This window comes from Lonchura striata, chromosome 23, assembly GCF_050655825.1.
Source record: "Lonchura striata isolate lonStrDom1 chromosome 23, ASM5065582v1, whole genome shotgun sequence".
Lineage (NCBI taxonomy): Eukaryota > Metazoa > Chordata > Aves > Passeriformes > Estrildidae > Lonchura > Lonchura striata.
In genome coordinates, this window is record NC_140725.1 from 989,930 (window position 1) to 1,004,728 (window position 14,799).

The following is a 14,799-nucleotide window of genomic DNA, read 5'->3' on the forward strand; positions in this document are numbered from 1 at the left end:
GGCCCGGCCCGGCAGCGCCGGCCCCGTGTCGTATTTCTGTGTGTGGTGTATTTGTTTTCGGGGCCTGTTGAATGGCAAACGCGGAAGGGAAGGGAAGGGGACTCCTTCCTGTTCTTTCAGAGCCGGTCGCTGTGCCCTGCTCGGCTTCAAGGGAATAGCCGGCAAAGCGGCCGCTTTCACAAATAATGGCTTCATTAGATTGAAAGAAGTGGACAGTGACCTCACTGAAATGGACTTTCTGACCCCTGCTGACCTCTGGCCCCGGCTCTGACAGCCTGTAAATCTTCCCCCTCGGCACGGCCGGGGCGAGGGCAGCAGCTCTGTGAGCCCAGTGCCGGCGCTGCTGTCCCTGGGCCGGAGCCACGGAGCTGCCCCGGGGCTCCACCGGAGCCCTGACCCGGCAGGAGGAGCCCTGGGGCTGGGCAGCACCCGGGCACGTGGGTCACAGCGCTGGCAGAAATCGGGACCGGTGTCCCCAGGGTGCTGCAAGTCCCTGCGGGGTCCTGAAGTGCCGTGGAAAATGATCTTATCTGGGCTGAGGCTCCAGCGCCATCTCGCAGCGCTGTCGCTGCCATCGCTGGCCAGCCCAAGAGCAGCCTCCGAGCTCCTGAGGAAGGAAAATGTTCCGTCTGCCTGCCCGCCCCGCAGGCACAGCCCTCCTGGCTGCACAAACCTCCTCCAACGCCGGCCGGGCCCACCTCCACCCCCTCCTGTGGGCACAGACCCTTCCCTCCAGCCCCCTCCACCTCCTTCCCCACCCAGCCAGCCCAGGAGCCTGGTGGCCACCCTCCAGTCCTGCCAGCCCATCTGCTGGCGGGGAAACTGAGGCACGAGGGGGCGCGGTGGGTGCCCATGCTGAGCGCTCCACCGCGCCCTGCCCAAGGCTGGCACTCGCCCCGGGGCTGGCAGCGAGCCCCTCACACCCCAGCGCCCTCCTCCCACCCTGCCACGCTCGCTGCTGACCTTTGGCTGCCAGGCAATCAATAAAGGAGGCCACGGAGCTGCTCCTCCCCCCCGCACCCCCTGCTCGCCCCGCGGGATGCTCCCAGCGCTGGGAACCCGGGCCGGGGGGACACTGGCACAGGCGTGCTCCCCGAGGGTGTCCTCACCAGGCAGCGCCTTCCCAGCCCTCCAAAAATGCTCCCCTGGGGCTTCTCTCCGGCCCTGGGTGTCCCACAGCTCTGGGGCCATCCCGCTCCGTCCCAGATGCGGCTGCCCGGGGCACTGGCACCTGGCAGGGAGGGTGAGGAGAGCTCCCGAGGGTGCCCTGCAGGGCGCTGCCTGCGGCCAGGCTTCCCCCGCAGGGCACGGGGCACAGGAGGATAGAGACGGTCCTGCCCCTGGCCTGGAGCGGTGGATTGTGCCCAAATTCGGCAGCTCCCTTCGATAAAAGCCCTGGGGCAGCAGCTGATTGATCGGCTGCAGAGCGGGGATTGATCAGGATTTCAGCCCATGCATATTCCTGCTGCCTGATAAAGGGGGATCGATAGCTGAAGGATATTCCTCAGAGGCTGCAGATCCCCCCAGACCAGAGCTCACAAGTCTGCCCTTGCCCCTTAAATCCCCCCAGCCCCGTTCAAACCTCACTCCCCCAAGAGGAAATCCAGGCAGTGGGGGAGAAACGTGGTTTGGGGGAGCCAGGAGGGCACAGCAGGATATTGAGGAAAGGCAGCTGAATCTCACCTCCCAAAGCATCGCCTCTCCTGCATCTTCCTCCTATCACTGGTGGCCCGGCAAACAGGGGTTCCATCTTTCCTGGGCTGCTGGAGAACCTCCTTCCAAGTCCTGCTCAGGGTGATCCCAAGGGAGCTGAGCTGGCTGATCCCTCCCGAGCCCCGAGCCCTCATTGCCTCCAAACTGCAGCGGGGCCGCCCCGCCCCAGCGCGGAGCTGGGAACGCATTGCAGCTGCGGGCAGAGCGGAGCCCCCCGGTCCCCCCAGGGACGGCCGGTGTCACCCGGGGGAGGGACACGGCTCATGGGGGGTCCTTTCTGACCCCCCTGCAGCCCGGGGAGGGCTCGGGGCTGCGGGGCTGCCCCCGGCCCCGTCTCCCTCCCGGGAGCTGCGGCTGAGCCCGACCCCGCCCGGCCCCAGCGTGCCGCGTCCCTCCCTTCGCACACAGTGACTCAAAGCCCAGGCTCGCCCCGGTGTCCCTCCAGTTTCTCCGGTGCCTGGGGAACTGGTTTGCTGCGGGGGACCCTCCCCAGCGCTGATGGAGCGCTGCCCGGCCGGCGCGGGGATGGAAGAGAGCTCCCGCCGGCTCGGCGCGGACACCCACCCTGGCACAGCCTGGCACACGCTGGCACACACCGAACACACCGAACACACGCACCGACACCGCCCAACACCCAGCCGGGCCGCGGCTGCCGGGACCCCATCGCTGCCCCTCCCGCGAGCACCGGAGGGGTGCGGGGGGCACATCCTGCTCCCGTGCCCGAGCCACAAGGACCGGCAGTCGGTCCCCGCGTGGGTGCTCAGCCACCCTTGGTGGCCTGGCGAAAGGCTCGGGAGGGGACCGGGGACCTGCCAGAACCCGGCAGAGGGAGCTCCGCTCTGCCTCAGTTTCCCCAGCACGTGAGCGGTGTCACCCAGAGCTGGGTGGCCCCGGGCGCCCCAGGCGTGGCTGGACTGTGGCCACCTGCGCCGGGCTGGCGGTGGCCGGGGAGGCTCCTGGGCTGGGCCGGCAGCCGGGAGTGGTGGCCCCGGGCTGAGGCTGGCACCGCAGCGGGCTCCCGCGGGCTGGGGCGGAGCGGGAGGGCAGGGCGAGGACACGGGGCGGGTGCTGGCCCTGCTGCGCTCCCAGCCCTGCCGGGACGGGGCCCGGAGCCCCGGGGTCAGGTCTCCCGCGGTGGCCCAGGGCTACCGTGATGTCCACCCCCTCCCCAAGCCCGTGTGAAGCCCCCGAGAGGCGCAAGCCCTCTGAGACCTGGGAGATGGCCCCGCTTTCGGAGCCCCTCGGGAACGGCCTGCAGTGCTGGGGGCTCCGCGTGGGACCCCCGGCAGGCGGATTGACCCGGGGTAACCCAGCCCTGCGGACCCCCAGCCCCCCGCACTCCGCGCTGGGGTCCCGCCAGCCCCACGGCCCGGGCCGCGCTGCCCAAAGCGGTCCCCGATGTCCCCTCCGAGGCTCCCATCGCGTTCTCTCGGTGGGCGGTGGGAGAGAGGTCCGGGGGGCCCGGAGCCACCCAGGCCGGCTGGGCTCCCTCCCGGCACTGCTGAGTCGGAGGAAAAGGGGGAGCCGGGTCTGGAACCAGCCTGACCGGCTCCCCGGCTGTCAGCACCTGAGGAATGCCAAACCTCCGCTGCGCCAGGGCTGGGTGCTCAGGGCTGGGTGCTCAGGGCTGGGTGCTCAGGGTGACTCTGCCGGTCCGCCCAGCTGTGCGGTGTGCAGAGAGCAGCCCCGCTCGGCTCGGCTCGGCACGGCACGGCACGGCACGGCACGGCACGGCACGGCACGGCACGGCACGGCACGGCGGGACCTCGGCCGGCAGGTACGGGGGGCGTGGGGCGCGGCCCCGGGCACAGGGCGCTGCCCGGCCCGGCCCGGTGCCGGCGGGGAAGGGCTCCGTGCTGCCGGGGCGGGCGGGCACCGGGGCTCCCGTCCCGCTGCCAGCCACGGGCGCTGCCCGGTGCTTGGAGCCGAGCCCCGGCTGGGCAGGTGCCGGGATGGGTCCCGGCTTCCCCAGGACCAGGGAGGGCGGATGGGGCCGGGAGGAGGGGGCTGAGCCCAGCTCTGACCCTCTCACCTTCACTCCCTGGATTTGGGGGGCCGCTGGGCTTGTAATCCAACTCCTGCCACCACGGTGCATCCCAGGAGATGCCAGAGGGAGCTGGGGTTCCTCCACATCTGCTGGCCTCACGACCCGGGCTGAGGGGACAGCGGGGCTCCCCTGTCACCCTTTGTCCCCTCCGTGCCCATGACCCGGCTCAGCGTGGGGAGCAGGGGCAGCGAGGGGGGCCGGGGGCTCTCCTGCCCTCCCCACGAACCTCAGCCCGTGCAGCAGGCACCCAGCCCAGATCCCCGATTTTCCTGAAGGTGGCAGGTCCGCTCTCAGCCCGCGGTGAAGAGCTCAGCCCAGCGTGGCCGGAGGCTCAGCCTAATCCGTGGTCAGCGCCTCAAAGGCAGCCGCAGCTGCTGCCCTCGGCCCCCCCCCCGTCTCTCTTGAATATTAAACAGCACCTCGTGCCTTTGACTTGGGTGCTGGGGGACCCTTCGGGGCCACGGGAGGCAGCAAACGAGGTCAGCAGGTTGGCTTGGCCGAAGGGGATTAATTAGAGCCCTGCTGGGTGCCCTGGTGTGGCAACAGCGCTGGATCCAGCTTGGCACGTCCAGGCAGGCTGGGATAGCCGGCAGCGGCCGCCAGGGAGCTGCAGGGTCTTGCCCTCTTGTCCTTGCACCCTCATGTCCTCGTGCCCTTGACTCGCTGCTGCAGTGGGAATTATTTTAGAAAATGTGCTGCTGGGGCAGAGCAGGGCTCTGGGTGAGCTCCTTTCCCAGGACCTGGGGTGCCCAGGGCGGCACCAGGCGCTGGATCCAGCTGCAGGGGTGGGGTGGGATGGGAAAGACAGACCTGGAGATCTTTGGAAATGCAGCTCCAGGTGAGAGGCAGGATGCTGAGCCAGCAGGTCCCCCCTCCCCCCAGCACCCCGGTGCTGCAGGGAGCCAGCGTCCCTGTCCCTGTGTCCTTGTGCTGTCCTGCAGCCACGGGCACGGCCAGCGCATTCATCCCTCTTCCACTGGTGGATGCAATGGCCCTGGGCACCCAGCTGTGGCCCTGGGCACCCAGCTGTGCCCATGTGGCTGTGCAGCCCCACCCGGGCTGGTCCCAGCCTCCAGCGGTGCTGCCTGTCCCAGACAAGGTCTCATCGCCTTCCGGAAAAATGACACAAACTCTTCCTATCTGTTCTGGAAAGACCTGCTGGGCCGGGGAGAGCAGGATCTGGAGGGTGCACGGCGGGCTGGCAGAAGGGGCAGGCAGCTGCCTGTACCCGGCATTCCCCACCCTGATCCCCCTGGGAAAACCCAACCTGCCGATGCCAGATCCATCCCGCCTGGCTGCTGCAGGATGAGGCCCTCTCCGAGGTGTCCCCCAGGAAAAGCAGCCCTGGGGGGCAGGGAGGTGTCCCCATTCCCGGATGGGGACCTCAACCTCAGCCTGTCCTCGGGCTGACCCCAAATCCCCGTCCCTGCCATTGTCCCCAGCCGGGCAGTGACACCGAACAGCTCCTGCCTGCGAGATCCTGGGACGTGGGTGCACTTCCAGCTCCCTCCCCAGCAGCTGCTGTGTCAGCTGCTTCCCAATCCCAAACCCAGCAATAAAACCCTTCTGGGGCAGGCATGTGGCCACAGCACAGGGATTGTGCTGGCATCACCCCCAGGCTGAGGTGGCACGAGTGTCCCTGCCCCCTGCCCTGAGCCCCGGGGACCAGAGCGATGCCCACCCTGCAGCAGCCAACGCCAGGACGTGGAGCTGTGTGCTGGGGACAATCTCGGATCGGGGGCTGAGCTCTGGACGATTATTCCAGCTCGTTTCCTGGTGCCCGTGGAGCTGCAGAGGTGGGCACTGCAATGCCACCTTTGCCACAGGGAAGGTCAGGGGGTGAAGCTGCTCAGGTCTCCACCTCCTCCTGCGGCCCCAGCAGCTGCCCCAGCCCTGCTCGATCCCAGCCAGGCCCTTTCCCGCACGGAGCAGCTTCCCTGTTGTTTTCTGGGCTTGTTTGTTTGCTGCATTTGCTGACTCGGCGCAGCCCTGCTGCCCGCCTGACTCATCCCACAGCCCGGGGCACGGCACGGCACGGCCCGGCCGCATCCTGAACACTCACCCGTGCCCCGCCGGGCTCTGGCACGGCCCACAGCCCGCCACGGCGTGGGGCAGAGCTCCCACCAGCCCTGCCGGACCCAGCGGCGCTGGCGTGGCCAGGCCGGGGGAGCCGCGGTGCCCCCACACCCCACATGTGCCAGGATGGATGGCACGAGCACCGCCGGCAGCCCCAGTGCCACGTCCCGCGCTCAAGGGATGCTCCCACAATGTCCCGCAGGATCAGAGGGAGGTCTGTGGGGTTGAAGGCCTGCTTTGGGGGCCGGGGGGTTGTTCTCGGCTCTCCCAGAGACTCCTTCTCTCCCTGCAGCTCTGCCAGAGCCAGCGCGGCGGCCGCGGGGCTGAGCCCGGCAGCGCGGGGCGTTCCGGCACCGCGGAGCTGGCACCGTTCCGTGCCCTACCCCCGGCATGGATCCGCCGCTCCGGCACACCGAGAGCGGAGCCTTCGTCTCCAGCGCGGAGCTGAGCATGAGGCGGGGGCCCGCGGCTGCCCCCGAGGGCAGGGCCCGCTTCCAGAAGGTCTCGCTGGTGCCGCGGCACCGGGAGAGCCCCGGCAGCGCTCGGGGCCGGGCCGGGAGCCCGTCCCGCGTGTCGCTCCTGCTGCAGGCCTGGGAGAGGGAGATCGTGGAGAAGAAGGCCTCCAGCCCCGCCGCCCCGGGTCACCGCGAGCACTCGTCCCCCGTCAGCCTCCGGAAGGACTTCACGGCGCACGGGCCCATCTTCTCGCAGGTCTATGCCCCGGCGCAGAGGCCCCGGCGCCAGGACGAGCGGGGAAAGGGGGGACCCGGCGGGGACGGCTGCCCCTCCCCGGCGGGTGCCCCCCGCGAGGTGCCCGTGCACCGGGAGAGTTACGTGCACGGCAGCCTCCTGCCCACCCGCCCCGCCGAGCGTCCCGCGGGGGCTCCCGGCGACGGGCCCGGTGCCCCGTGCGCCACCGGGCGCGCCCCTGCCTTGCCCAGGGCCAGGCAGGTCACCGTGCTGCGGACGGGCAGGGACGCGGCGGAGGGACGGGGGGCTCCAAATGGGACACACGACGCTGCCGGGGCCACCGCGGGCTCGCCGCGGCGGGACTGCCCCAGGCAGGACGGCGGCGGCTCTGCTGCGGCCACAGACACCGAGGGATCCCCCGAGGAGAAGGACTCGGCACAAGCCGAGCCCACGCCGGTGAAGGCAGCTCCGGGGGCCGGCGAGAGGCCCGGGGACCCGCAGAGCAGCCTGGCCAGCTCCCCGCAGCGTCCCTCGGCAGGCGCCGGTGGCCAGGCTGCTCCGGCTGGCACCGGCGAGGGAAGCGTGGCAGACGTGGATGGCACCGTTCCAGCCACGCCACCGAGGACAGAGAGCCCCCCGGGAGCTGGCGGCATCCCTGAGCACCAACCCCCGGAGGTGAGCGATGGTCCAGAGCCTGCACCCGAAACAGCAGCATCAGCAAAGGCTGAGATTGAGCCGGAGGGGGATGAGACGATGGGAGACCCCCAGGGCACAGCCCAAGAGCCTGAGAGCAGCCCAGAGCCCCCCAGCGAGCCCCCAGCCCCCGAGAGCCCCCCGGACGCGAGCGAGGAGGACCCCGAGCTGCTGGTGGACATGGAGATCTTCGTGGACACGCTGCGCAACATGGAGCCCTCGGAGATGCGGAAGGCGCCCAAGGCCCCGCGGCAGCCGCGGCCGTCGGCGCTGGGTCGCCGCGCGGCTCTGCCCCCCATCCACGAGGACCGCGTGGCCCCCCGCGCCCCCCTGGCCCTGCCCCTGCCCCTGGCCCTGCCCCAGGCCCTGCGGGAGCTGCTGGCGCGGCCCGAGGGGGCCCCCGAGGAAGAGGAGGAGATCGAGAACCCCTACCTGAGCCCCGAGGAGCGGGCGGCCGCCAGGACCCTCCGCGGGGTGCCCAGGGAAGGGTGGGCGGAGGGGGGCTCGCTCCTGGGGACCCTGGGGGCAGATGACAACGCCAAACTGGTGGCCGGGGGCCCGGCCGAGCGGAGCGTGCCCTTCCGAGGGAACGTCCTCAAGGGCATGGCACTGCTCTCCCACTTTTTGGAGCAGCGGGCAGCTGGAGCTGACGAGGGCAAGCCCTACTCCCGCCTGGACAAGAGTGTGCTCTACAGCCGCTTCGTGTCCCCCGGCGCCGCCCTGCTCGAGCTGCCCGAGGGCGATGGGGGCTCCGAATTACCCTGCCCCAGGGACCACAATGGGCTGGGCCCTGGTGGCCATTCTGGCCCCGAGATGGCCATGCTGGAGGCCCTGAGTTCTGGCCCTGTCCCTCCTGTCACCGAGCAGCCAGAGAACACCGTGACCCTGAGCCTCGAGCACGTCCTGGTGAGTGAATCCAGCACTGCGGAGTGCCCCGGGGGTGTGGGAAGGGGATGGGGGCTGAACCTGGAGCATCCTTCCCTGTTCCCAAGGTACGGCTGCTGCTTCCCGGCAGAGAGGCCGTGGGTGGAGCGCAAGCACTGGGATGGGTGATGGGAGGGCACTGGGATGGGTGATGGGAGGGCACTGGGATGGGTGATGAGGGCACTGGGATGGGTGATGGGAGGTCAAGGGACGGGAGGGTGCCACCACGGCTGCTGGGAGGGTCCCGGGCAGGTGCCAGGAGGGTCGGGGGCAGACGATCTGATCCCCAGCAGTGCAGGAATGCTCGAGGTGTGGCTGCTCGGGGCGGTGGGAGGGGTGGCAGACGCCAGACGCGAGGCTGCGGCTGCGGCTCCCTTGGGCTGCAGGGAGATGGCTGCTGCAGCCGAGGTCCCCCCGTGCTCCTCACCCGCCCGTCCCCTCGGCTCTTCACAGCAGGAGGATAAGGAGGGCTTGGAGAAGATCAACACAAGACCTGGCAAGGTACAGGGAGGGCGGTGGGGCCGGGCTGGGCCGGCCGGCCGGTGCGGCAGCACTTCCCCGCCGCGTCACCCTTCGCAGATCATCCTCTACTCCGACGCCGGCTTCGCGGGGCACAAACGGGAGATCTGGGACGACGTCCCCGACGCCACGTCCTGGGAGCTCTCGCACACCATCTCCATCCGAGTCATCCGAGGCGGGTACGGAGGGGCCGCCGCGGCAGGGCTCGGCCGGCACTCGCGCCGGGGCTGTCGCGGCGCGGGGTTCGGGAGCGCCCGTCCCCACCCACGCCGTGCCCCGGGGGCACCCGCGGGGCTGCGGCCCACGCTGCATCTCCCCCGTTTTGCGCCGACCCCGCTCGCAGGTGGGTGATGTACGAGAAGCCGCGGTTCCGCGGGCGCAAGTGCGTCCTGGCCGAGGGGGACGTGGAGATCGACAACCCCTGGACGGCGTACGGGGACACCGGGGACACCGGGGACAGCGGGCACCGCGGGCAGCCCCGCGGGAGCCGCCCCTTCCGCATCGGCTCCTTCAAGAGGGTGGTGCGGGTGAGTGCAGGGAGCCCCGCAGCCGCAGCGCGCCCCGAGCAGAGGGGCCGAGCCCGAACGCCGCTGTTCCCGCAGGATTACCGCACGCCCGAGATCAGCCTCTTCGCCGGGGAGAACGGCCAGGGCGCCCGGCTCAGGTTCAGCGGCTCGGCCGAGGACATCCGCGAGCGGGGCCAGGCGCTGGCCGCCGCCTCCATCATCGTCCACTCGGGCCTGTGAGGGGACCCTGGGCCGGCGCTGCCGGGTGGGCTCCAGCACAGACCGGGCCAGGGTGTGACGCCTTTCCCCGTTCCACAGGTGGCTGCTTTACTCCAAGCCTTTCTTTGATGACGACCCCTACGTTCTGGAGCCGGGCGGGTACCCCAATTTAAAGGCTTGGGGAGCAAAGGATCCATCCATCTGCTCCATGCATCCCATCAGGCTGGTGAGTGTGCTTCCAGCGGTGCCGGGGCTGTATCCAGGTGTGAGGGAGTTCTGGCAGCTCCGGGTTGCCATCAGTGACATCACGGTGTGGGAACAGGCCAAGCGTGGCTTTGGAAAGTGCTCCTGTGGGTTAGGGGTGAGGGAAAGCTTCAAAAGAGCTTCTTGAATGAAAACAACCCAAAAACCAGCTGAGGCTTTAAAAGGTGGCAGCAGATGTCCCTGCAATGCCCCCTCCTGCCATCACAGCCTCAGTGGGGCTCCTTCTCCTTCCAGGGCTGCCCCGTCGTGGAGAGACCTGGTGAGCCACAGGTGAGCTCTGCTGCAGCTCCCAGGAGCCACGGGCTGGGATGGCCCTGGGACCATCCTCACCCCACCTTGTCCCTTCCTCACCTTTCTCACCTGTCCCCAGGTGCTGATCTATGAAGCTGCAGCTTTCCAGGGCCGCAGCTTCACCATCAGCAGAGACATCTATGACCTAAAACGCCTGCCCGAGGCAGCGCTGCCCACCGTGGGCTCCCTGCGTGTCCTGGGTGGCTGGTGAGCGGCACGGGGAGGGCAGGGCTGGCATCCCAACTGGGAAGGTGATGGTCACCCCTGGGAAGGGCTGTGGAATGGCTGGGGGTCACTTGGGAGAGAGGCTGTGGATGGTGTCCCCGTGCCCCAGCACGTGGAAATCCTCTGGAGTCCTCACTGCCCGTGTCTGCCTGTGCCACAGCTGGGTTGGCTACGAGAAGGAAGGTTTCCGTGGCCACCAGTACCTGCTGGAGGAAGGGGAGTACCAGGACTGGAGGCAGTGGGGCGGCTACAGCAAGGAGCTGGTGTCCCTGCGGCTGATCCGGACGGTGAGGGCAGGGATGGGACTGGCTTGTGAATGGACTTGGTGCGGGCAGAGAGAACCAGGCACCCTCACCCCATCCTCACCCCCAAAGGGTGTCAGGCAGCTGGGCATGGCCTGAGATCCCCCAAAATCACCCAAGCAAAGGTTTGGCAGCTGCTCCCACCCTCCCCGGGGTGCCCGAGGCCAGGCAGCTCCTTTCCCTGACAGACCGTGGGGCTTGGGGGGGCTCCTTCTCCCCGCAGGACTTCTCTGACCCAGCGCTGGTCCTGTTCGAGGCCATGGACTTCGAGGAGGGCGCGAGCGTGGAGCTGAGCGAGGCGCTGCCCGACACGCGGCTGGCCGGCTACGGCAGCGGCACGCAGTCCATGCACGTGCTGAGCGGCGTGTGAGTGCGGGGCGGGCCCGGGGGTGCCCGGGGGGGACCGGGGGGTGCCCGGGCCAGCACTCACCCCCTCCCCGCAGCTGGGTGGCCTACGAGGGCCCCAACTACTCTGGCGAGCAGTACATCCTGGAGAAGGGCGTGTACCGCAACTGCGAGGACTGGGGGGCCACCGACTGCCGCATCGCCTCGGCACAGCCCATCCTGCAGGTGAGGGGACAGCCCCTCCTCGCGGGACCCCCCGGGCCGTGGGTGCCACGGCCAGGCTCCCACCAGCCCCGCTCTGTTTGCTTCCAGGTCAGGCAACACAACCTGCACTTCGTCTCCAAGGTCAGGGCTGGTGCTGGGGAGGGGGACGCAGCCCCTTGTGGGGTGCTGGTGACGCTTTGCCCCTCACCGAGCCCTCTGCTCCCCTCGCCAGATCCTGCTTTTCTCAGAGCCCGACTTCTCGGGGAATCACGTCGCCTTTGAGGAGGACCAGGAGGCCCTGCCCGAAGCCTTCATCCCACGCTCCTGCAGAGTGCGTGGGGGCAGGTAGGGTGTCGGGGGTGCTGTGGGAGGGATGGATGTCCTGCGTGATGGCTTTGTCAGCGCAGGAATGCTCCTCCCCACCAGCTGGATCCTGTTCGATGGGCAGGACTTTGCCGGGGAGCAGCACGTGCTGTCCGAGGGCGAGTACCCCACACTCAGTGCCATGGGCTGCCTCTGCTCCACCGCCATCCGCTCCCTGAAGAGAGTTCCACTGGTGAGTTCCTTTCCTTTCCTTTCCTTTCCTTTCCTTTCCTTTCCTTTCCTTTCCTTTCCTTTCCTTTCCTTTCCTTTCCTTTCCTTTCCTTTCCTTTCCTTTCCCTTCCCGATCCCCCCAGAACGTTTTTCCCCTCTCACGGGCACCCCCAGTTCTGGCTCTGCACCCCAGGAACCCTCAATTCCCCCCCTGTCCCTGACCCCACAGTTTTTCTCGGAGCCCTCCATCTTCCTGCACGGGCTGGAGTGTTTCGAGGGCAAGGAGATCGAGCTGAACTCCGAAGTGCGGAGTCTCCAGGCTGAGGGTTTCAACAACCACGTGCTGTCGGTGCGGGTCAAAGGAGGGATGTAAGTGAGTCCCCTGGCACCCGTGGGTGTCCCCCCTGCCCGCCCGGGGTGACCTGGCCTGTGCCACCCTGTCCCCACAGCTGGGTGCTGTGCGAGCACGGCGACTTCCGAGGGCGGCAGTGGCTGCTGGACTGCACCGAGATCACCAACTGGCTGACCTACAGCGGGCTCCAGCACGTGGGGTCCCTCTACCCCATCCGCCAGGTGAGGGTCACCCCTGGGAGGGGACAGGGCCGTGTCACCCAATGGGGCGAGCCCCAAACCCCGGGGCTCACATGGAGACAGAGCTGCCAGCCCTGGGCTGGGGGAGCTGGAGAGGAGCAGTGATAGCTCTGACATGGGAAAGGTGCCACCAGCTCGGCACGGTCACCCCAGATTCCTGTCCCCCACCCTGGGAGTGGCTGCCTTTGTGGCGAAATGCTCCCCGTGGGCAACTGCCTCGTAAAATCCGCGGCGTGCCAGCGCGGTGAGCCGTGCCCGTGCCAGCTCCGAGGGACAGGTCACAGTCACAGCCATCGCCCTGGGGACACGTGGGGCTCTCCTGGGGGAAGGACAAGGGGGGAACACCCCAGGGTGCAGGACCCTCCCCTCCCAGAGCCCCAGCCGGGTGGGGAGTGCAGGCAGCCGGGTTTTTGGGTGCAAACACAGGTTCCTCTCTTGCAGAGACGCATCTATTTCCGCATCAGGAGCGGGGAGCTGGAGCTCTTCCTCTCGGTCCCCGACGACGTGGAGGACATGAAGGCGGGGCGGGTGGTGGTCTCCAGCCTGAGCGAGCAGAGCAGCTCCGTCTGGTACTACGAGGACGGGCTGATCAAAAACCAGGTCAGGGCTCAGCGGTGACAGCCAGCGCCACCGAGGGGAGCAGGGCAGGACTCCTGCTGGGCACTCCCCACCCCACAGCCATCTTCCAGGGTTTATAAGAGCTTCTCCCAGCCTCTGATCCCAGCCTTGTCCCCGGAGATCTGCGGATTCTCCTCCCCGAGTCTGCCCTGGAGATGGGAAGCCATCTCTGCCTTTCCTGAGGAGTTTCTGTCACCTTCATCAGCCCCACCTCTCGCCGAGGGGGTCTTCCTGCTCATCCCACATTCCACCAGATCCAGCTGCCCTACAGGGAATCCCCTCCCTCCGTGTCCTTGCAGGTGGCCCCCAACATGAGCCTGCAGGTCATCGGGCCGGCTGGGAAGGGCGCCAAGGCCGTGCTGTGGTCCGAGACGCGGGTGCCACGTCAGACCTGGAGCGTCGATTCCCAGGGACGGATCCGCAGCCAGATGTTCGAGGATATGGTCCTCGACGTCAAGGGTGAGGCCTCAGCCCTGGACAGAGGCTGCTTCCCCAGGGATGCCCAGAAATGGGGTGTTTCCATCAGGAGTGGGGTTTGCCCTCCCCAAACCTCCCCCTTGCTCTGCAGGCGGCCGAAGCTATGACCGGGACCATGCCATTGTCTGGGACATGGCTGATGAGCGACCCACGCAGATCTGGGACATCCAGGTGCTGTGAGGGGCAGAGGTGCCACGGGGCAGGACGGGGACACTCTGCCAACATCCCCACACAGGGGCAGGAGGCCTCAGACCCCACCCACGCTGCATCCCAAGCACCTCTCTGCCCCAGCTGCTGGTGTGAAGGATGACCACCAACCTCCCCATCACGGGGGAACCACCCCACCTCCCTCCTAAGGAGGCCTGAACATGGTCCATGAAGGATCCCATGGACACGGCCAGCGTGGGACGCTCTGGAGAGCAGCGGGGCTCCTCCCCACAAGTGTCTGTTCCCCCTGAACTGTATTTATGTACCTGTGTAAGATACAGCCCTGCTTGTCTGGGCCAGCTCTGCCCGGGTGCTTGGTGTCCTTGTCCTGCCCGCAGCCTGGCAGCACCCCTGCCCCAGCCCTGATGCCGATGCCAGGATGGGATCCCGGTGCCCTCTAGTGCCCACGGGCACAGGCAGCTCCGTGGCCGCGTTCTCTGAGGAGGGAGGCGCCGGCCAAGCCGTGCCCGGGAGCTCCGGGGGCTGCGGGGCAGCTCCAGCCCACGGGACCCAGCTGTGGCCTCGGGGGTCCCTTCGTGGCACCGCGGGCTGAGCTCAGAGCCAGCAGTGGTGCCTGTCCCTGCTGCAGGGCTGCACCACGGCTCAGGGCACGCATCTTTCGGGTGCCCAGGACAGGTCTCACCCCACCCGGCTCCAGAGCAGGAGCTCCGGGGATGTGGCTTGGAGCCAGGGGAACACGGGGTGGGAAATGGAGACAAACTCGGTGCTCGCTGCTGGGGAGAGGACAGGGCTGCCAGCAGGAGCGTGCTCTGGTCGCTGCACGGAGCACTCACGGCCCTCGCAGGGAGCAGCGCTGACAGCCCGGCGATGCCGGGGGACATCAGGCGGCTCCAGCGGCTGGGCCGGCCGCGGCTTCCGGCAACAAACGCCCGTCTTTTACGTGTCTCCATTGCCCCAGGACCAGTCCGGGCAGGGGGACAGGCAGCCACACGGGGGACTTAGAGGTTAGGATCGGCCCGGCAGGAAGGGACGCTGAGGAAGGCGAAAGCCGCTCAATATTACAGAGCCCCCCTCACACAGACACACGACCGGAGCCGCGTCCGCCCCTCACAGGAAGCGGGGCGCCTGCGCTCAGCATTTATATTAACCCTGTCGGGCTGTGATTGGCTGAGGGCGGGAGGTGGCGGCGCCGGATTGGCAGGGAGCAGCAGCCCCTGCCGCGGGATTGGCTGGGGCTCCGCGCGGGCTGCCCCGCCCGAGCCTCCGGGGAACGCTGAGGGATCGCTCGGGAATCTCCGGAGCCGCTCGGGAATCTCCGGAACCGCTCGGGAGTTGCTCCGGGAGCGCTCCGGGATCCCCGGGAACCGCTCGGGGACCCCCGGGGGATGCTCAC

General features: G+C 68.6%; 1 protein-coding gene across 1 annotated transcript; it reads left to right on the top strand.

The window, feature by feature from the left end:
* Positions 1-6,112: 6,112 nt before the first annotated feature.
* Positions 6,113-13,750, top strand: CRYBG2 (crystallin beta-gamma domain containing 2). Its single transcript, XM_021535008.4, has 19 exons — positions 6,113-8,125; positions 8,597-8,644; positions 8,723-8,841; positions 9,006-9,189; positions 9,265-9,404; positions 9,487-9,613; positions 9,886-9,921; positions 10,022-10,149; positions 10,328-10,454; positions 10,693-10,835; positions 10,913-11,039; positions 11,127-11,159; positions 11,251-11,363; positions 11,445-11,574; positions 11,782-11,921; positions 12,002-12,125; positions 12,585-12,743; positions 13,061-13,220; positions 13,330-13,750. Exons 1-19 carry the CDS (start codon positions 6,227-6,229, stop codon positions 13,416-13,418), a joined length of 4,026 nt encoding a protein of 1,341 aa, XP_021390683.2. The 5' UTR covers positions 6,113-6,226; the 3' UTR covers positions 13,419-13,750.
* The last annotated feature ends 1,049 nt before the right edge of the window (positions 13,751-14,799 follow it).

What these genes read in the sequence shown, in the direction of transcription:
- CRYBG2 (XM_021535008.4), top strand. Translation starts at nt 6,227, where the DNA reads ATGGATCCGCCGCTCCGGCACACCGAGAGCGGAGCCTTCGTCTCCAGC. An exon ending in AGAGACCTGGTGAGCCACAG is followed by an intron (nt 9,922 to 10,021) that starts GTGAGCTCTGCT and finishes ACCTGTCCCCAG; the next exon opens with GTGCTGATCTATGAAGCTGC. An exon ending in CCCTGCGGCTGATCCGGACG is followed by an intron (nt 10,455 to 10,692) that starts GTGAGGGCAGGG and finishes TTCTCCCCGCAG; the next exon opens with GACTTCTCTGACCCAGCGCT.